The sequence below is a fragment of the Ochotona curzoniae genome, unplaced genomic scaffold (genome assembly GCF_017591425.1).
Source record: "Ochotona curzoniae isolate NIBS_2020 unplaced genomic scaffold, NIBS_Ocur_1.0 contig_2321, whole genome shotgun sequence".
Classification (NCBI taxonomy): Eukaryota; Metazoa; Chordata; class Mammalia; order Lagomorpha; family Ochotonidae; genus Ochotona; species Ochotona curzoniae.
In genome coordinates, this window is record NW_024465421.1 from 5,902,577 (window position 1) to 5,922,927 (window position 20,351).

A 20,351-nucleotide genomic window follows, 5' to 3' on the forward strand; every position below is an offset into this window, starting at 1 on the left:
CTGAGGCCTCCCGCTGAGTGCAGGTTCACGTCCCAGTCTCTCCACTTCCCTCCCAGCTCCCTGCTTGTGGCCTGGCAAAGTGTCAGAGGACGTCCCAAAGCCTTGGGACCCTGCATCCACATAGGAGACCCGGAAGGAGCTCCTGGCTCCTGGCTTTGGATCAGATCAGCTCTGACTGATTCAGACACTTGGGGAGTGAATTCGAGGATACAAGATCATTGTCTGTCTCTCCTCTGTAAATCTGGCTTGCCAATAAAAATAGCTACAACAGCTGGAGCTGGGACTGGTCCAGGCCAGGACAGGCTGAAACTCCATCGTGGTCTTCCACACGGCCACAGGGGACCCAAGGATGTGGGCCATCTTCTGCTGCCTCCCCAAACATGCAAACAGGGACCTGGGGCCAAAGTAGAGCAGCTGGGATTTGAACCAGTACCTGTACGGGTATATGGGATGCCGACACTGCAAGCAGCAGCTTACCACAGTGCTGGCCCTTCAGGCCTAGCCTTTGAATCCAATGTGAAGCCTTAATAAGTGTCACTTATGAACATGTAAAGGACTCAAATCATGTATGTCCTGTAAATCAGCTTTTGGACATCACTTGAAAAATATCAGAATGAGGAAGTAAATCAAGAAAAGGTGACTAGGAAGCAGGAGATCCACCCAAGAGCACAGGCAGGCCAGCAGCTGGCCCGGGGAGCTCCACGGGGAGCCGGGCAGCAAGAGGGGGCACTGCAGACCCTACAGTACCACAGGGTGCAAAACTCAACAAGGTTGCAACCAGGGCAAATGGTTCAAGGAACAAAAAAGTTAACTGGAAATTTCTAGAAAAACCCAAGTGTGGCAGGCACCAAGTGTGGGTTATGGGGCAGGAACACGAGCTGGTCACTCCAGGGGTGTGAGGGAGAGAAGCAGGGTTGCGTCTCAGCACAGCAGCAGGTCAGCCAGCAGCCGAGGTTCCAGAGTGGCAGCAGCCAGCAGCGTCCACACACTGTCCAGGCACACGGGAGCCTCTCAGAGCAGCCAGCAGCTACACTCGCTTTTCTGCTGTCCTCTGCCTTTTACGTGGGGGCTGCCGGCCGACTGGCGGTTCTGAGCCCCAGCCTTGTCACTGTGCAGCCATGTTACCCAGGGCAAGGTGCAACCCATGGGCCACGCATCTGTGAAAAGGAGATGCGACTGACAGTGACTGTGGGTAGCTGGCAGCATAAGGACGTTTGACCCCACAAAGCCATTCAAAACCACCTGGCACATGAAATGCTCATGGCTTAAGCATCTCCCTGCTCCCTCACCAGGCACCTCGGGTCATTTCCACACTCAGGGGCCACCTAGGTATGTCTTGGTTTGTCACTAGGATGCTCGGGCCAGCAGCAGGAATGTGACTACCAAGGCCATTGTGGACCCCAAGGCTGTCACCGCTCATAGACAGCCAGGAGCCATACAGATCAATGGGGAAAGACTAAAAGTCACCAACTTTCACAGCTCCAGGCACAGAAAGGGCAGGAAGTTTGGCAGACCCAGAAGAGGCCTGTGGCCCCAGACCTGGAGAGAGCTGTACTGCACCTCACCCAGCAGGCCTTGCGGCCCCACCCCGTTCCCTCTGGGACAGCACCACAAGCCCAGCAGAGAGCCCTTGGCTAACAAATGAGTTGCTCTGGAAACAAACACTGATGGGTTGTGCACCTGACAGGCAGATGGGCTGCGCGAACATGGGGATCAACAGACTTGGCCTGGCTGCCGCCTGCAGTCCCCTTGGCACAGGAGACACAGAAGATGCAGGCCACGGCAAAGGAGAGGCCGCTCGCCCGCCCCGCTCCACAGCTGTTGGCTTGGTCCTCCTTACCTGCCCCGCTAGGCAGGTGTCTGAGACAGGTGCTTTAGCACATCAGAGCCGCTCTCACACACGTCCCAGGTGCTGCCCTCTGCTGGCCCAGCCCTACCGGGGACTCTGGATGAAGGAAAGCCAGACTTCACCTCCACACGGTCACACAGCCACACCGTCACGGCAAAGCCCACAAGTGGGGTTCTCACATTCCAAGCTACACGAGCAGAGTTCATAGTCAAGCACCCATAAAATCGCTTATGGTGTTTTCCAAGTGCAAAGCCCAAGTCCCCAAACCCATGAACGTAACCACCAAGCCTGCGTGTTGTTTCCAAAGGGGGGCCTCTGGCCAGCGTGCGCACCTGCCACCTCCCCTTCTGCCTTGAGGGCCCGGGGCTCCACCCTCAATGCGTGCAAAGCCCCCACCCACTCCAGTTTCTACCTTCACAAGTCGGAGTCACAAGACGAGAACATCCGGTGACACATTTCTCGCTCTCTATCCGTGTAGTCCTTGTAGTGGCTGCGGACAGAAGCACACCCATCAGGGAAGGGCCGTGTGAGGGAGGTGACACCTGGTGACGAGGCAGTGACATTGAGGGGAGAGGGACAGGGACAAAAAGCCCGTCTGAAGTTGGCGGCAATGTCAAGGCCGAGCCCGTGTGCGCCCCACGCTTGCTTGGTGGCTTCCGCCTCTCTTGGGATTGTCTTACTAAGCAATGGTCAAATCTCCAAATGTAGGCTTCCGAGGAAATAAACTGCTGGAAAACTACAGAAGACACGGAGTAGGGCAGGAGATCCAAACACCTTGGCCCAGACCACCACGCCGGCTTTCCCCGCACTCAAGTTCTCAGCCACCAGGAAAAGAAATTGACTGAAACGTCCCTGAATGCCGCGGCTCAGCCTGCAAGGGCCGGGCTTGTGGGAGACTCCGACTTGGCCTCAAGCCATTTTCAAAGCCTTCCCTATGATAACACTGAACTTGGAACCATCGCAAAACGACAAGACATAGCACCTTGCCACATGTGTGACAGTCACCTACAGGCAGGAATGCCACCTGGAAGGCCCGTGCCATGCTGGGAGGCCCCCTGAAGAACAAGCTCCTGTTGACGGCGGGTTCTGCCCACCCCTCTGGGGACACGTCCCCGCAGGGCTGGGGAGGGAGGACAGTGGGCGGGGAGCCTCACGGCCACCCTCTCACCTGGCCAGCTTCTTCAGCTCATTGTTGATGTCGTGGTTGAAGGGCTGCTCCTTCTGGGCTCGCACCAGAAAGTCCCGGGCCTTCTCGTATTCGGTCATGAGGAGGCAGGCCTGTCATGGGAGGCTGATGCTGAGAGCACCCTCGCAGGGCCTGCCGCCACCCCTCTAGCCCACGCTCAGCCGTCTGCACACTCTAGACCTTGCCTTGGTCTTGGGGAGTCCCCAGCACCCAGAAAAGCTCAGGGATAGAAGCACTCCCGGGAGAGGCGACCTCCGGTGCCCTCCTTTGGCTCACCTGTCCACACCTGAAGAGGGCCTTGGGGTTCCTCTGGTCGATGACCAGTGCCTGCTTGCCGTAGCACAGGGCCGGGGCCGGCCGCTCCAGCTTCAGGTATGTAAAGCACAGGTTGAGGAGGACGAGGAGCTTGGCGGCCTCCACCAGGGGGCGTTCCTCCGGGGTGGTGGCCCGGCGGTGCAGGAGCAGCAGGGCCTGGGGGTGCGGGGAGTGGAGAAGACACGGGGCCTGCAGGGGACACACCTCACATGTCCCAACAGCCAGCCCGTGGACCCACACCACTGAAGAAACACCCGCAGGAGGACTGCAGCTTGTGAACGCTGTTCTAGTTCAGTGCTCTAGTGATGAGCAACCCCAAAAGGAAACAACACCTCTATTAAACAGACCATCCAAAAATAATGACACACACACACACACACAAAATTAATAAAGCAACACACGTCACAGAATCACAATATTGTACATGGCAAATTATACACTGCTGCTGAAAGCACACAGCCGAGGAAAGCACGGACAGCGCGGGGACTGCCGGCAGAAAGAACAGCCCTCCTGAGCACACATCTGGCCCCGGCATCCTCATCCACAACACAAGGGGGCTCCCAGGTTCAACCCAAAAGGACCAGATTCAAAACACGGGGCTAGGGTGGTGGTGTCGTGCAGATAGCCGCCACCTGCTATGCTGGCATCCCACATGGGTTTCCAGTTCAAGTCCCGGCTGTTCCACTTCCAATTCAGCCCCCTGTTAAGGAACCTGGGACAGCAGCAGAGACTGCCCCAAGTGTTTGGGTCACTGCGACCATGCGGGAGACTTAGAAGAAGTTCCTGGCTTCAGTCTGGCCCCACCCTGGCCACTGTGATCGCGTGGGGAGTGAACTGACACACAGAAGATCTCTCTCTCTCTTCCCCTCCTTTTTCTCTTCAATAATTTTAAAAATATTTTATTTATTAAAAATGAAAAAAATTTAACAAAAGATCTTATTTACTTTTATTGGAAAGGCAGATTTACAGAGAGGAGATAGAGAAAGATCTTCCATCTTTCCACCCAGGATTTAGCCATTAGGCTATCACGGTAGGCGCTGGATGGAAGATTTTTCTCCCTCTCTCTCCTTCTTTCTGTAAGTCTGCCTTTCCAATAAAAATACATTTTTAAAAAAAAGACACAAAGAGAAGAAAACCTAGAAATTACAATCACAGATAACCAAAAAAAAAAAAAAAAAGCAAACAGGAAATATGGGGGAAAAAAGGAAAAAAAACAAACAGCCTTGGAAAACACTGTAATGAAACATCCATTAGATGGGATGGTTTAAAAACAAGCCAAGGAAAGCTCCCGGACAGTGGGACAACGAGCAGGAAACGGGCAGGGTGCAGCTCCACCCACCAGGTCTGATGGTCAAGTTAGAGAGACAAACAGGAAAAAGTAACAAGAACCCAGGACAGCTCCCAGAGCTGAGGAGAAAAGGAGCAGACACCTTGAAGACTCAAGAGAACACAGTCTCTCTCACACACACCAGGGTACCACCTAACACTAGTGGGAAAGGAACTGAACTCCTGGCTTCTCTGCAGAGCAAGGTCACATGTAAGGAACAGCAAAGCCCAGCCGCCGTCCTTTAGGGCCGCCGAGAGCCACAAAGGCATGGGGCGCCGTCAGAGGCAGGAAAGCCCTGGCCAGCACCTCGGGACAGCCGCAGGGCAGGAGCCCCACCCAGGGCCCATCACTCAAAGGGGGTACTAGTGCTCAAACGGACACCTGGCACCGTGGGGAAAGCCAGGCAGGAAGTGGACCTCAAGAGCCGAGGCGGCTGGGCCGAGCAGCAGCCTCACCTCGTTCAGTGACAGCCCCGAACGCCGACCCCAGGCTAGGGGGCCACCCTCTGCCAGCGCCAGCCTGAGTGAACAGCAGACATCACCACAAAGTGACTGCCTCTGGGGGCCAGGCTGGGCGCAAGGACGCAGGATGTGGGGAATCTGTGTGGCATTTCCTGTGGGACACACCTTCTTCCAGGAAGCAAATGACAAGTCACAGAGACGTGATGGAAACCCTTACCGTCCTGGCCTGCGCTGGCTCGGGGTGGACACCACCCACAGTACACAACTCCCTTCCTCCCCACGCCCTGCCCACTGTCACACGCAGCTACTGGCATGTGGCATGTAGACATAGAGAAAGTTTCTCTCGGGGAAGTGAAGTAACTGTGAGGTGGGAACTTCTGGAATGTTCCGAATCGAGACGCAGCAAGCTTCTCTCCCTTTCGGGCAGCCTGAAGGGTGACTCACAGCAGGTCAGAAGGGCGCTGGTGCCACACTCTGCCAGCCTCGGTGCTGTCCACACTCCTCTCCCCCCAGGAAGGAGCCGAGTTACAAGCAGCAATGGGGTGGCCTAGGCGGCAGCTCAGACACCCTGGGGACCCCAGCCTGGAGTGACCACACTCCTCATTGCTAAACTTCACTTTCCAGAGCAACAAGTTGGCAGGCTGACTAAGGCACACACATGGCCACCAGCGACGCCCCAGCGCACACTCAGCACATGCCACAACGAGCATACCCGCGGGCCAGCCTTCAGAAGGAAGCACGTGCCAGTTCTCACTGCCTCCCTTCCCTGGTCCCCTCTCCACAAAACGTTTTTCTTTTCTTAAGATTTACTTGGGCCTGGCACAGTGGCCTAGTGGCTAAAATCCTCGCCTTGAACGCACCGGGATCCCATATGGGCACCGGTTCTAATCCCGGCTGCTCCACTTCCCATCCAGCTCCCTGCTTGTGGCCTGGGAAAGCAGTGGAGGACGGCCCAAAGTCCTTGGTTCCTGCTCCCGCGTGGGAGACCCTGAAGAAACTCCTGGCTTCAGACTGACTCAGCTCTGGCTGTTGTGGCCACTTGGGGAGTGAAGCAACAGACAGAAGATCTTTGTTTCTCCTCTCTGTAAATCTACCTTTCCAATAAAGATAAATGTATCTTTAAGAATAATAGCCCCCGTGCCTTCTGTTTTTAGATTTTGCGGTTCTGAAGGTCTTCCATGTACGTTCCTGAGCATGCACTAGTTACAGCTCCAGGCACAGCTAGGCCACTGGCAAGCATGAGGTGTAACTCCAACAGGTGCACTGGGTACTAGAGTGCAACCTGGCTCAGACCCTGCAGGGGGCGCTCTCCTCCATCTCCTCTCCAACGACACACCACATCGCATTGCCAGTTTTCACCCAAATCCACTAGAGCAGTTGTGGGTTTGGGTTTTGCTTTTTGAAGGCATGGCAAGAGAGAGTGAGGTGGACCCACCACAACAGCAGAGAAAAGAAAATGTGTTCTCGCGTTGTTTCCACTTAATACACCAACACCCAACTTACCCGTTTATAGCGCGATTTGGCATCACAGAAGCGATTCTGGCGGAAAAGGTGGTTGCCAAACTCACGCTCGGTGGCTGCCACCTTGAGGACCTTCTGAAGTGGAAACTGGTCTTGCTGCTCCTGGGGATCACAAAGGTGAAGACTGGCTACCCAGGGACCCTGAAAACAGACTAGCCAGCCAGGGACCCCGAAAGCAGGCTGGCCCACAGGCGTGTGTGCGGGCTCTGCCAGGCGACACTGCAGCCACACACACTCAGGGCAACTGACCCCCACAAGGTTTCCTGCAGCAGAAACTGGGCCAACCCGGTGGGCACAGCCATCGGGGGGCCCCCAGCAAGCACTAACCAGGTCTGTGTGGTCAGGCAGCTCAGCCCTGGCTGCCAATTAGTCCCCCACAGGGCTTCTGGTCCTGGTGCCATTGCAGACATGAGCTGTGGGACCAAAGCATGTGTGCTACTCTGGGGGTACCACCCTCCAAGCAGTGTCCACAACTGTTCCTGGCATCACCAAGCCTGGGGCCAGGGCACAAGGCCACCGAGACAAGGCCAGACCTACGCTTGAAGGATAGTGACCACAAATCCTGGTTGGCCTGAGGCTGTCCCAGCTTCCCCCTGGGGTCCTGGGTGCGGCACCAATGTCCCAGACTGGGATGGCCTGTCATAGGTACCCCAGTCAGCAGCTACCCACGTTCCACCTGCTAGAAACCAAACCCAGTTGTAGAAAGCCAAAGCTCGCCCTCTAGTGAGAAGGACAAAGCAAAGCGGGCCTGTGAGCTCCCACTGCCCGCATGGCTTGGCACCCCCTGCCAGGAGACCCCAGGCGTGGCCTGGCACTTACAGCAGACAAGGCACAGAACTTGTCAGACTCGGCGGAGTCCAGGAAGTCCAGCAGCTCGATCTCAAACAGCACGGTGCTGTTGGGGGGGATCAGCGGCGGGCAGCCCAGCGCCCCATAGGCATAGTTTGGGGTGAACAGGAAGCGGGCCAGCTCACCGCGGCGCATGCTCAGCAGGCCCAGCTCCATGCCCCACAGCGTGATGTCTGTGGGGAGATGGAGAAAGCGGTTCCAGTGCCCCACCTCAAGCTCCGTTCTCCCTGACACACGGCAAGCCTCCTGAGCCAGTGATGGTGTCCCCAACGGACCCTGCTGGCATCAGCGTCCCCAAGCACAGCCCACCATCCAGCCTCCACCACCTCCTTGCCCCGGGGCTTCACATCAATCTTCATGGCTCACTGCCAATGCCTCTTCTTCCAGGAGCCTCCCCTGATCCTCTCAGTTGAAATTATTTTAGGAATGGGGACTATCCAGCCCCCGAGTTCTATAAGACCTACAAGGTCATTTGGTGTGGCCCTGCCAAGGCAACTGCAGGTGGGACTGGTGGCATGGCATACTAAGCTATGCCTCTGCCTGCAGTGCAGGCATCCCCCATATGGGCACCAGTTCAAATCCCAGCTGCTCCACTTCCCATCCAGCTCCCTGCCTGTGGCCAGGAGAGCAGTGGTGGATGGTCCAAAGCCTTGGGACCCTGCACCCACATAGGAGACCTAGAAGAAGCTCCTGGCTCCAGTTTTGGGGAATGACTCAACAGATGGAGGATCTTTCTCTCTCTCTCTTTCTCCTTCTCTCTGTAATAAATAAATCTTTAAAATAAGTAAGTAAGTGAATATGCCAATGGGCAGAAAAAGTTTCCCAGCTGACCCAGGCCTTCCTCAAGCACAGCTGCTGCTAACTACCAGCCCACCTGACTCTCGCCTGACCCCACCCCGTGGGCTGCCTGAGGGTGGGGGCAGGGCATGTCGCTGGCCACCACCACAGCTGTGACCTCCACACCACCACAACACTATCTTCTCAAGATTTCCTTCATCAGCCAGGCCTCAGATCCCGAGATAAACTGGCCAGGGCTGTGCCCCAAAACCCCCAAGTCTCGGGGAGGTGGGTGCAAACATGAGTGAGGAGGTGACCGCCTGATCGACCCCCAGTCTCAGGGAAGGAACAAATAAAAACAACTCCAAGAACACGGCATTGGGACTCCTGCCCCGTCCTCCACACGACGACACCCCAAGAAAGCCACACGCACCCCTCCTTCCCACCCCTGACTAGCAGATATACCCTCTCCAAGTTTCATGAGTCGCGGTGTTTTCCGGAAGCAATTCGAGTCAAAGGGTTTGTCCATGTGCTCCAGGTAGCCTGAATATTTGACTACGACCCAACAGAGACAATAAATTATAATACAGATAAAATCGACAGAGGGGCCTCTCCCCTCTTTCTCCCTCACCAATAGTGGCTCCCATACCTGGCCTTGGGTTTGGGGATGCATTGTTGCTGCTGGCACTGGGCAAAGAGGAGGAAAAAGGGGCCCCTGTGTTTCCTCTTAAATCCAACTGTGGGTGGCCGGAGGGAGTCAATGGGTAGGGGGGTGGCTTCTCTCTGCCCTGCCCCCCAGCAATGCAATCGCACCTGTTTCGGGGGTCCCAGCCCTCACCTAGCACCGAGGCGTCCGGCGTCACCAGCTCTCCGACACCTTCTCGGATGACGTCCTTCAGCACGCCACGGTCCCCGGAAATGTCCAGCATCCTCTGACTTAACCGCTGGTACACAGACTGGGGGGATGGAGAAGAGTGGGTACCACAAGCCAGGCCTCAGGGCCTGGGGGTGTACTCGGCTTGGGGCATGCCTCTTCCCCGCTTTTCCCAGCCCCCCAACAGCAGCGTGTCCTCGCCTGGCCAGGAGCACCGGCCCCTCCGAGGCCCAGCCCTCCCCTGCACACACCATGTCCACGCCACGCGGCCCTGGAGAGCCCACGGTGGCTGCAGGTGGAGGGGGAGCCCGGCCATACCACGCAGTCCTCTCCCGACGGGGCCATCCCGTCCCGGGGCCGCGTGAAGACACTCATGGCGTCGCCCAACCGACACCGAAAGCTCCGGAACCGTGGACGCCGCGGACACGTGTGGGCGGGCCGCGGGGGGGGGGGGAAGGGCGCGGTCACGTGAGCGAGCGTGATGACGCACACGGAGGCCATCATGGCGCCGCCCTGGTGCACGCGCTGGGACCACGCAGTCGCTCACGGGGCTCGTGGGGACCGGGACGAGGCCGGGACGTCCCGCCGCATGGAGAGCAGCACCTGCGGAGGGCCTGGAGCCGCGGATGCGAGGGAGGCAGGCGGCTGCAGCAGGCCTGCAGGGTGGTGGCCTCTTCCCCGCGCCTGGAGAGCCTGAGGCCACGAGGGCAATGTCCAGTCGCCAGATCCTGAGAGGACTTCGTACGTTCTTAAACATTTATTCATTTTTATTGGAAAGAGAGGAGGAGAGACAGAGAGGAAGATCTTCCATCCGATGATTCACTCCCCAGTGGCCACCATGGAGCTGCCCCATCCGAAGCCAGGAACCAGGCGTCTCCTCCAGGTCTCCCATGTGGGTGCAGGGTCCCTCCCAAGGCTTTGGGCCATCCTCGACTGCTTTCCCAGGACACAAACAGGGGGCTGGATGGGAAGCAGGACTGCTGGGATTAGAATCGGTACCCATATGGTATCCCAGTGCGTGCAAGGTGAGGACTTTAACTGCTAAGCTGCCACAATGAGCCCAACTTCTTTTGTTTCTTAAAGATTATTTATTAACTTGGCGTGAAGTACTATGTTGAATCTACAGAAAAACTTGCACCTGCCCCCTGGGGGTTAAGGTCGAGGCTGTTGGTTTCCCAGGTCTCTCTTGCCCACTGCAGGGCCCAGCTGTTCTTGGTATCCCCTCCTTCGATGGTCCCAAGGTTTGGGACCGTCCTCCCGGGCACCAACCACCTTGCTGGGTTTCCTCTGTCCCTGCCGGCTGTCCCTTCTAGTTACCCCCTAGAGCCCTCTGCTGTTTGTTTTCCTTCTTTTTAAAGGTTTGTTTACTTTGGAAGCATTAACCTAGAGGCAGAGAGAGATCTTCCATCTGCTGGTTCACTCCCCAGATGCCTGCAATGGCCAGCTCTGGCCAGACCAAAGCCAAAAGCTTCCTCCAGGTCTCCCACATGGCTACAGGGGGCACAAGGCTTTGGGCTATCTCCTGCTGCTTTCCCAAGTGCTAAGCAGGGAGCTGGAAGGGAAATGGAGCAGCCCAGGATACAAACTGGCATCCATATGGGATCCTGGCACATGCAAGGTAAGGACTTTAGCCACTAGGCTACCGGGCCGGGCCCATTGTAAGGCCTAGGTGAGGTGGGTAAGGGGCAGCCCAGGAGGAGGCTCAGAAAGGTGGTGATCAGGCCGCACCTGGACAATGCAGCCGCTCCTCAGCCGAGCAGTGATGCTTGGACTCACCAAGGCCGAAAGGAACCTGTAGCACTCTGTAGCACCATATAAGGCACATTGCTTTGTCAGCCGAACCCCACCTTTACAGCCCCCTAATAAAAACAACCCCTCACGTTCGCCAGGTGCAGACTCCCTGCTGTCTGTACTGGACCAGTGAACCTTGCCTGGGAGTGCTCCCGATAAAGCTTGTTATTTTTTTTTTAAAGATTTATTTATTTTTATTGGAAAGACAGATATACAGAGAAGAGAGAGAGAGAAAGATGTCGCGTCTGATGGTTCACTCCCCAAACAGCCACAATCGCTGGAGCTGAGCCAGTCCGAAGCCAGGAGCCAGGAACTTCATCCAGGTCTCCCATACGGGTGTAGGATCCCAAGGCTTTTGGCCATTCTCCACTGCTTTCCCAGGCCACGAGCAGGGAGCTGAATGGGAAGCAGGGTCCTCGGGATTAGAACCAGTGCCCATATGGGAACCCGGCACGTTCAAGATGTGCCACTATGCTATTGCACTGGGCCCCCAGTAAAGCTTGTTATAAGCTGAACTTCACATGGTGTAAATTCTGAAGCCAGGTGCCAGGAACTCCCCCCAGGGCTCCCAGGCGAGAAGCAGGGATCCAACGGTTGAGACGTCCCCACGGCTGGCTCCCAGAGGCTGTGTTAGCCGGAGGCTGGTGCTGGGATTTGAACCCAGGCACTCCACCTTGGGTGCAGGCGCCGCACCTGCTCCAGTGAGAACTCTCCTCTTTCCAGCCTCAGGGCCTGGGCACCTGCAGCATCTCCCAAGTCTGGCTCCACATTTACCTTTAGGTGTCAGCTCAACCTGCCGCTCCTCAAAGATTTCGCTCCGCCCCTGCCTAAAGCGGTGCCTCGCACACCTGTCTCCCCACTCCTTCCTTGCTCCCTACCCTGCTTACTTCCTGCAAAACATTTATGTCGATCCTGAGGCCTGACAGCAGCGCTGACCCTTCCCCTACGTTCTAAACTCCTGGAGGACGGGGCCCTTGCCAGCCCTCTGTCTGACGCACTGCAGCGGCTCGGTGCATGTAGTTGAGTTAAACAGCCTCCCACCCGCCTACCCCAGGCTTTGAACTGGCCTGTGCCCGGGGTTCAGAGAATAGCTCACTGACTGCCAGGGCCTGTGGGTCCATGGTCTGGTGTTCTAGAACTCTCTGTCTCTGATCACTCCTGGAACCTGTCCCCCGCCAGTCCTTTCCCGTCAGTGAGTTCTGGCACCCTTACTGGTGAGAGTTGATAACCCTGTAACAGATTGCCATGGAATTTCTATTTAAAAATATACAGATACATTGATTTGTTTTCATTTGAAAGGCAAAGTTACAACAGAGAGATAAGGTGAGACAGGGAGCTCTTCCACCTGCTTATTCACTCTTCAAGTGGCTACAGTGGTCAGAGCTGGGTCAGCCCCGAGGAGAGGAGCTCCTGTCTCCCACAGGGGTGCAGGGTCCCAAGGCTTTGGGCCGTCTTCTGCTGCTTTCCCAGGCCACAAGCAAAGAGCTGGATGGGAAGTGGAGCAGCAAGGGAACTTTTTTTTTATAAAGATTTATTTATTTTTATTGGAAAGTCAGATGTATATATATATATATATATATATATGGAGAGAGAGAGAGAGAGGAGGAAAGACAGAGAGAAATAGCTTCTGTCCGATGATTCACTCCCCAAGTGACCGCAGTGGTCGGTACTGCTCCGATCTGAATCCAGGAGCCAGGAACTTCTTTCTGGGTCTCCCACGCAGGTGCAGGGTCCCAAGGCTTTGGGCTGTCTTCCACTGCTTTCCCAGGCCACAAGCAGGGAGCTGGATGGGAAGTGGAGCTGCCAGGATTAGAACCGGCGTCCATATGGGATCCTGGTACATTCAAGGTGAGGATTTTAGCCACTAGACCACTGCGCCAGGCCCAGCAGGGGAACTTGGACCAGCATCCTTACGGGATGCTGGTACTGCACACGCACACTTACTGTGTCCTGGCAGTCCTGGCATTGAACTTCCCAGCCTTGAAAGACATTACCAAGAAGAAGTTCATGCCTGGAAACACCCTGGAGGCTGGGTGTCTGCTGGGAGCACTTCAGGGGGATTGTGTTCAAATTCATGTACAAATTGGAAGCAGGCCTCTGAGTGGCCAGAGGCTGAATGGGGTGATGGGCATGCTCACTGGAGGCTGTGCCTAGGGGAAGGCACCCAGGGAGCCTAGCGGGCGCTGAAGTGGAGACCAATATATCCACATGGGGCGGGGGGGGGCAGCAAATTGGATGGGAGGGTGGCACTTTTTGCAAGTTCTATCTGCATTAAACAAATTGAAATAGGTACCTAGGGGCCAATGCATTGGCTCAATTGGCTAATCCTCCACCTCTGAGCCTGGTTAGGTCCTGACTGCTCTGCTTCCCATCCAGCTCCCTGCTTGTGGCCCAAAGTAGAGGATGGCCCAAAGTCTTGGGACCCTGCTTTCACATAGGAGACCCAGAAGAAGCTCCTGGCTCCTGGCTTCGGATCAGCTCAGCTCTTAGACGTTATAGCTACTTGGGTAGTGAACCAGCAGATGGAAGATCTTTCTGTCTCTCCTCTCTTTAAATCTGCTTTTCCAATAGAAAAAAAAATTTTTTTTAAGGATTAGGTTAATAAAAGCACCTTTAAAACATTCAAAACAAAGCAAAAACAAGAGCAAGCAGGTCTCAGCAGTGTGCACTCCCACTTGGGTCTGTCAGGTGTGGCCGTGGGGGAGGCCCCCACCTCCCCCTCCATCCCCCACCCCCACCCTGGCCAAGGCCGACACCGGAATGTCGCTGTTATCAGAGCGGACCCAGCAGAGGCTGCCTCCCCAGTCCCGTGACGTGACGTGACCCACTTTCCACCTGAGTCTGGGTGACCTTGAGCAGGGGTGGAAGCGAGGGGCGGAGACCCGGTACCTGCCAGCTCCCGGTCTGCCCTGCCGTCCCAGGGGGAGGACGACAAGACCCGGCAGCCGCGTCGGTGATGCTGTCCTGAGGCCCCACGGGTTCTGAGGAGCCAGGCAGTGCGGTGGGTGTCGGGGTCCTGCCCTGGTCTGCCCCTGACCTTGGCCTGGGTGTTTTGCCTCTCTCAGCTGCCGGTCAGTTTGCATGGTGCGGCGTGGGAGGGGGAGGTATGGGCGGTGAGGACAAATTTCCCTTAGGTCCTGGAGACTGGGGGACAGAGGGACTTGTACTGGGACAGAACTCCTTGTGGTGGTGTGGCAGCGGATCTAGGGTCAAGGCAAACTCTTGAGACCCCCCCCCCGGAGGTGGCACTTGGGAAGCTGTATCCCAGCTGGGGTGACTCAGAAGTGGCAGCAGGTGGAAAGGACTTGGTCACTTTGGCTTGGCCAGTACCAGCTCTGCACACTGCTGGGGTGGAACTGGCAACATTAAAGTCCACCCAAGTCCAGATGACCACTTTCTCCCTGAAGCCTTCTGTTTCCCAGGTGGGGGAAAGAGGCCCCCTTCTTGGGGGTGGGGGGAGTGGGTTAGTGCAGAAATGGGGGGGAGGTTGGCCCCTGGGGTTGGGGGACTCCTGGAGAAGGGGCAGAACAAGCTGAGGTTTGGCCACGGACCTGCCCATGTTGCAGCCCGCAGCGTGGATGGCTTGGCAGGTGAACGTGCCCCGGCTGGAGGACCGGCTGCAGTGCCCCATCTGCCTCGAGGTCTTCCGGGAGCCCCTCATGCTGCAGTGCGGCCACTCGTACTGCAAGGACTGCCTGTTGTCCCTGTCTCGCCACCTGGACGCCGAGCTGCGCTGTCCCGTGTGCCGCCAGGCGGTGGACTGCAGCAGCTCATCGCCCAACGTCTCCCTGGCCCGGGTCATCGAGGCCCTGCAGCAGCACGGGGAGCCAGAACCCAGCGTCTGCACACACCACCACAACCCGCTCAGCCTCTTCTGCGAGAAGGACCAGGAGCTCATCTGCGGCCTCTGTGGCCTGCTGGGCTCCCATCAGCAGCACCGGGTCACACCCGTCTCCACCGTCTACAGCCGCATGAAGGTGAGTGGGCAGGTGGCTGCCCGGGGCGGGGGCAGCCGGCGCGTGTGCTCTGTAGCGCCACCGCGTGGCAAAATGAAGGATGTCACGGCCACCGGCCTGGAGCCCACCTTGAGGAGAGCGCCCTGGCGCCACCTGCTGGTGCTGCTCCCTCCACTGCACCCTGGTGTGGAAGTAAAAGGCATTAAAGGATGAGTTTACTTCCACACCCATGCCACTAGGAGGGGGTCCTCCGAAGTTCATGGAAAATCTGTTTTAGGAAGAAGGAGACGTACAGTACCGAAATTTCAGAATCCTTTCGTACAAAAGGATAAGCTTGTCTTTTGCTTCCATTTTCTACACATTTGCTGGCACGCATATACTGCCTTGTGCTGCCATGCCTGGCACGTGGGGAGTGCCCAGTGAACCTTGCACTTGTGGGCCAGGACCCCAGATCTAGCAAATCATTCTTTTAAAAAAAAAGATTTATTTTTATTGGGAAGTCAGATATACAGATAGTTGGAGAGACAGAGAGGAAGAGCTTCCATCCATTGATTCACTCTCCAAGTGGCCGCAATGGTTGCAGCTGTACCTATCCGAAGCCAGGAGCCTGGAGCCTCTTCTGGGTCTCCCATGGCTCTGGCCCCTTGCCATCTCTCTTGTGCGTGGGAATCTCCTGAGACCAAGATGGTGGTACCCTAGTAGCTCTAGCCAGCCAGGCCCATGGGGCCCGACAACAACGCAAGTGGTCCCATCGGCACCTGTGTGGTCAGGTCAAATGGGGACCAGGGTAGCCTGCAGGGGCCTCCAGTCCAGGTTGAACTTGAGGGGGCCTGGGGACAGATTCCAGAACCATTCCCCCTCAGAGACAGTCCCTTGGGGATCACCCTGCACCCAGTATCAGCTCCCACCATCATGGACCCACTGGTGACTAGCTGAACACGGTGCAGGTGCCACTGGCTTCAGCTGGGCAGTCACTGCCTTGGCTACTCGATAGTGACCAACAATGGCCGTGACACCCAGTGTGGAACATTCTCAAAGGATCTTGGCAGTGCTGAGGCAGAGGAGGGGCTGGGCATCCCTGGGAAGCTCTCCTCCCTTCCCCATTCGCATGGGGCAGTAGGTCCTCGTGGCCATTGGATGCATCCAAACAGCCTTGCGCGTGGTGGAGCCGGGACTGCTCATGGGGCCATGGCCACCTCCCGCAGGAGGAGCTCGCAGCCCTGCTCTCAGATCTGAAGCAGGAACAGAAGAAGGTGGAGGAGCATGTCGCCAAGCTGGTCAACAATCGCACCCGTATCGTGGTGAGTGCCCGCCCCGCCCCTGCCCTGCCCCACAGAGCCCCGGCCTGGCCCAACAGGATACAGGCAGAATTCCCAGCATTCCAGGGCGGGTGCTGCATCCAACCCAGTGGTCACCCTGGCTCCAAGCTCGCCCTTGTCCTCCACGTCCTTGGGCCTGCTGATAACCCAGAACTGGAACCCTAGAAGTAAACAGCCCGGCGTACAAACGTGACTCCCCCACCACACACACACACACACACACACACACACACACACACACCGCCCTGCGCCCGCCTGACCTTGGCAGCCCGTGGCTGCTTTACCTGGAGGTAGTAAGCCCGGGCTGCCCTCTCCTGCCAACACCTACTCCCCCAGGACCTTTTGGAGTTTTTGGCAGCCATGGAGCTCCATGCCATGAACCCCATCATGGGCACACATGGGGATGTGATGGTCTCACCGCCAGCCATCTCTAGGGCTTGCCCGGCAGGTGACTGTCCATGTGGTCTACCCCGCATTCCACAGTCAGGAAGGCCCCCCACAGCGTTTGGGATGGACACAGGCCAGCCCTAGCTGGGCACAGCCGGGAGGCACTGTGACCAGGGACCCCCTCCACCTCCCCATCATAGAACGAGTCGGATGTCTTCAGCTGGGTGATCCGCCGCGAGTTCCAGGAGCTGCACCACCTGGTGGATGAGGAGAAGGCTCGCTGCCTGGGGGGAGTGGAGGCGCACACCCGTGGCCTGCTGGCCTCTCTGGACATACAGCTGGAGCAGGCGCAGGGCACGCAGGAGCGGCTGGTGCAGGCCGAGCGCCTGCTGGAGCAGCTAGGCAATCAGAGCCATCATGACTTCATCCGGGTGAGTGGGCGGCAAGGCCCCCCCCCAACCCCTCTCCACAGCCCTGGATGGCCTTGGCCCTGACCCGCTCTCTCCTGTCTGTCTTCCAGAACTACCACTCCGTGGCCTCCAGGTAACCCACCGTGGGAGGGGCGCCACCTGCTGGCAGATCTCATCTTGGGGTTCCCTCTGCTGCTCCGTGTGCTAAGCCCTAAGGAGGCGTGCCAAGTCCCTAACTTCAGGGGCCTCACAGACTGGCAGGAGGCAGATGGTGACCCGCAGCCCTTCGCATTCTCATCTCCACCCTACAAGACCACATCCCCACAGCAGGGAGGGGGTGGGGGATGGGCGGGGAGCGCTGTCTGCAGAGATGGCCGGAGTGTGGGGATGCTGGCTGAGAGCCTGGGTGGTTGACCAGCTGGCCAGCAGGCAGGACCAGGGCAAGATCAGGCATAGGTGGCTTCTGGGGTGCCATGAGACACCCTTGTCACTGGGACATACGGTATGAGACTGGGAGATAAGGGGCACAAGGCAGGAGGGCCAGGGGAAGGCAGCAGGGCTGTGGGGCTTGATTGGGGAACATTAGGGCTCGTGGCTCCAGTAACCTGATGGGTGGGGCCCAGGAACCTGCATTTCAGACAAGTTGCCAGGCCATGGCCACGCCTCTAGGAGGTCCCAGACCTACACTCCCACAAACGTGGCTATGGGACACTCTCCTTAAAAGGAGGTGGCGGGTGGGGAGTGGGGAGCAGTGTCTGTCTGGTGGGCTGCAGGGTGAGGCAGGGCGGGGCTGTGGGGGTCTGGAACGCCTCTCCCCCACCACCACCACGGGGTGACCTGTTCCTCACAGGACAGAGCTGCAGCAGGCCCGGCCCATAGACGGTGCCTTCAGCCCCATCTCCTTTAAGCCCGGCCTCCACCAGGCCGACATCAAACTGACTGTCTGGAAAAGGCTGTTCCGGAAAGTTCTGCCAGGTGAGATGCCCCTCCCCCCTCACTCCCACCCTGGACTCCAGTAGTTCCTCTCTGCATTGCAGGGAGAAGAGGGAAGGAGGTGAGTGTGGGGCTCTGGTGCGAACATGGGGCCGGGGTCCAGCTTAGCCTCGCCACGAGCTGGTCGGGACCCGGACAAGCTGTGCAATGTCTGAACCTGTGAGAGAAGCTCCTGGCACACGCCTGGCTGGGCTATGCAACTTCTAGTTTTGCATGTGCGGTTGGGATCAGGGCAGGATGTGAAGGGTGCGTGTTCGGATGCTGCCCAGGACACCTGTCAGATTCCTGGGTTCAAGTCCCAGCTCTGCATCCACTCTGGCTCCCTGGGAGGCAGCAGGTGGTGACTCAAGTACTTGGGTTCCTGCCGCCCACCCTGGAGCTCCAGGTGCAATGAGGCATGCTGGTGAGGTCTGCTGGCTTGCCTGTGGCTTCGCTTCAGGCCGTTCTCTGACCTCTGACCTCTCTCCCAGCCCCTGAGTCACTCAAGCTGGACCCAGCTACAGCACACCCACTGCTGGAACTCTCCAAGGGCAACACGGTGGTGCAGTGCGGCCTCCTGGCCCAGCGGCGTGCCAGCCAGCCTGACGGTTTCGACTGCAGCCCCTGCGTGCTGGCCAGCCGGGGCTTCTCCTGCGGCCGACACTACTGGGAGGTGGTGGTGGGCAGCAAGAGCGACTGGCGCCTGGGCGTCATCAAGGGCACGGCCAGCCGCAAGGGCAAGCTGGGCAAGTCGCCGGAGCATGGCGTGTGGCTGATTGGCTTGAAGGAGGGTAGGCTGTATGAGGCATTTGCCTGCCCACGGGTGCCGCTGCCCGTGTCGGGCCACCCGCACCGCATCGGGCTCTACCTCCACTACGAGCAAGGGGAGCTCACCTTCTTTGACGCCGACCGCCCTGACGACCTGCGGCCACTCTACACGTTCCAGGCCGACTTTCAGGGCAAGCTCTACCCCATCCTGGACACATGCTGGCATGAGCGGAGCAGCAACTCACTGCCCATGGTCCTGCCACCACCCCCAGGGCCCGGCCACCTGGCCCTCCCACAGCCCACCAAGCTGTAGGGCCATAGCCCAGCCTGGCCCAGCCTGGCCACCCCTCGGACAGGGCCCCAAAGCAATGCCTTCCCTGTCTGGACAGATCTCAGCTCTGTGTCCCTAGAACAGAAGGGACAAGGACCATGATCTCATTCCTGTCAGCCAGTGGTATTTCTCTTGGCCTCTGCCAGGGTCAGCAGTGCCAGGCCTGAGCATCTGCATTCCCTCGGGCGCCCTTGGCCCTGTCCAGCCACACCTCCCCATCTGATCCATCTTCCCAGCGAGGGCAGAAGTGTCCCCACACACATCAATACTTCTTTCTCATCTCTTCCAAGGGTAGTCAGTCGAGGACATTTCCCTAAGAGACATGCAAATTTCAGGTGCCCCCCCCCCACACTGCTTTATACCCGAGACCACAGAGCTGTCCCCTGCCAAGACCACCACGTACCCCCCCACCCCCAAGTCCATGGCGAGTCTGCTGTGTCTGGCCTTAGGCAGGCAATCCTGAAGCAGGGAGGAGCCGGGCAGGGGCTGTGACCCCGTGCAACCCGCCAGGCAGGCAGGCAGGAGTGAGCTGGCTGGCAGGTGCCCACCATGCAGCGTGGCTGGGGCAAAGGAACTGTTGCCGTGTGAGTTTGAAGTCAAGGCAGGCACCCTGCAGGGAGCATCTGTGGCCAGCTCCTGTCCACCCAGCCCCGTGGGGCCAGATGAGACCATGTCCACACCCTTCCTCCTCTCCCGAGCCGAGCTGGGATGGGAGGTTTTCTGCATGTATGCACGTACGTGGCTCAGCTGCAGCCGGAGCAGACTCCTCCACTTGCGCTGCGGATCCCAGCCCTGGTTTCCTGACTTGTTTTAACGACCATGATGAGCTGGCCCCTTTGGCTCCTCCTCCTCTGTGCAATAAAAACAATCTGAATCCAAAAGCCACTCATGCTATCCCTCACCTCATTGTATCTCTTGACTGAGCCCGCCAGACCTTGGCCTTGGCCGCTGTGCACTTGGACCTGGTGGGCCTGGTTCCGGCTTCCCTTCCTTCAAGCCTGGCACTGAAACTTTCAGACTTGCCCTTCGCCCTCTCTACCCATCTGCGTCCTGGGAGGCCGCTGACAGAATGCAGGCTCTTCGGACTCCCTGCTGGGCTGGGCGGGAGGTTGGGGGAGATGGCTGGGGAGAACCAGCCTGGGGCCTTGTTTGACTGATTTCCCACCTGCTGGTCCTTGGCTGGCAGCTGCGTGCACCCATGTCTCCCAGCCAGGGGCCCTCTCCTTTTTCAGCCTTTCCCCCTTAATCCTTTGGACCT

General features: G+C 57.9%; 2 protein-coding genes across 2 annotated transcripts; one reads left to right on the forward strand and one right to left on the reverse strand.

Moving 5' to 3' along the window:
- Positions 1 to 2,263: 2,263 nt before the first annotated feature.
- Positions 2,264 to 9,534, reverse strand: LOC121151840 (inactive peptidyl-prolyl cis-trans isomerase FKBP6-like). The gene is made up of 8 exons (XM_040973692.1): positions 9,478 to 9,534; positions 9,124 to 9,241; positions 8,751 to 8,840; positions 7,479 to 7,681; positions 6,642 to 6,761; positions 3,312 to 3,506; positions 3,018 to 3,127; positions 2,264 to 2,339 (listed from the first exon to the last, which is right to left on the reverse strand). The coding sequence occupies exons 1-8, from the start codon at positions 9,532 to 9,534 to the stop codon at positions 2,264 to 2,266; spliced, it is 969 nt and encodes a 322-aa protein (XP_040829626.1).
- A 4,994-nt stretch (positions 9,535 to 14,528) lies between these two features.
- LOC121151940 (E3 ubiquitin-protein ligase TRIM50) lies at positions 14,529 to 19,075 on the forward strand. Its single transcript, XM_040973799.1, has 6 exons — positions 14,529 to 14,927; positions 16,112 to 16,207; positions 16,813 to 17,043; positions 17,133 to 17,155; positions 17,873 to 17,997; positions 18,486 to 19,075. Exons 1-6 carry the CDS (start codon positions 14,529 to 14,531, stop codon positions 19,073 to 19,075), a joined length of 1,464 nt encoding a protein of 487 aa, XP_040829733.1.
- The last annotated feature ends 1,276 nt before the right edge of the window (positions 19,076 to 20,351 follow it).

Coding starts and splice junctions, on each gene's coding strand:
- LOC121151840 (XM_040973692.1), bottom strand. CDS start 9,534: ATGAGTGTCTTCACGCGGCCCCGGGACGGGATGGCCCCGTCGGGAGAG. Junction 9,242..9,477: donor CGTCGGGAGAGGACTGCGTG/GTATGGCCGGGC, acceptor CCATCCCCCCAG/TCTGTGTACCAGCGGTTAAG. Junction 3,507..6,641: donor CCAAATCGCGCTATAAACGG/GTAAGTTGGGTG, acceptor CCGCACCCCCAG/GCCCTGCTGCTCCTGCACCG.
- LOC121151940 (XM_040973799.1), top strand. CDS start 14,529: ATGGCTTGGCAGGTGAACGTGCCCCGGCTGGAGGACCGGCTGCAGTGC. Junction 14,928..16,111: donor CCGTCTACAGCCGCATGAAG/GTGAGTGGGCAG, acceptor CACCTCCCGCAG/GAGGAGCTCGCAGCCCTGCT. Junction 17,998..18,485: donor GTTCCGGAAAGTTCTGCCAG/GTGAGATGCCCC, acceptor CCTCTCTCCCAG/CCCCTGAGTCACTCAAGCTG.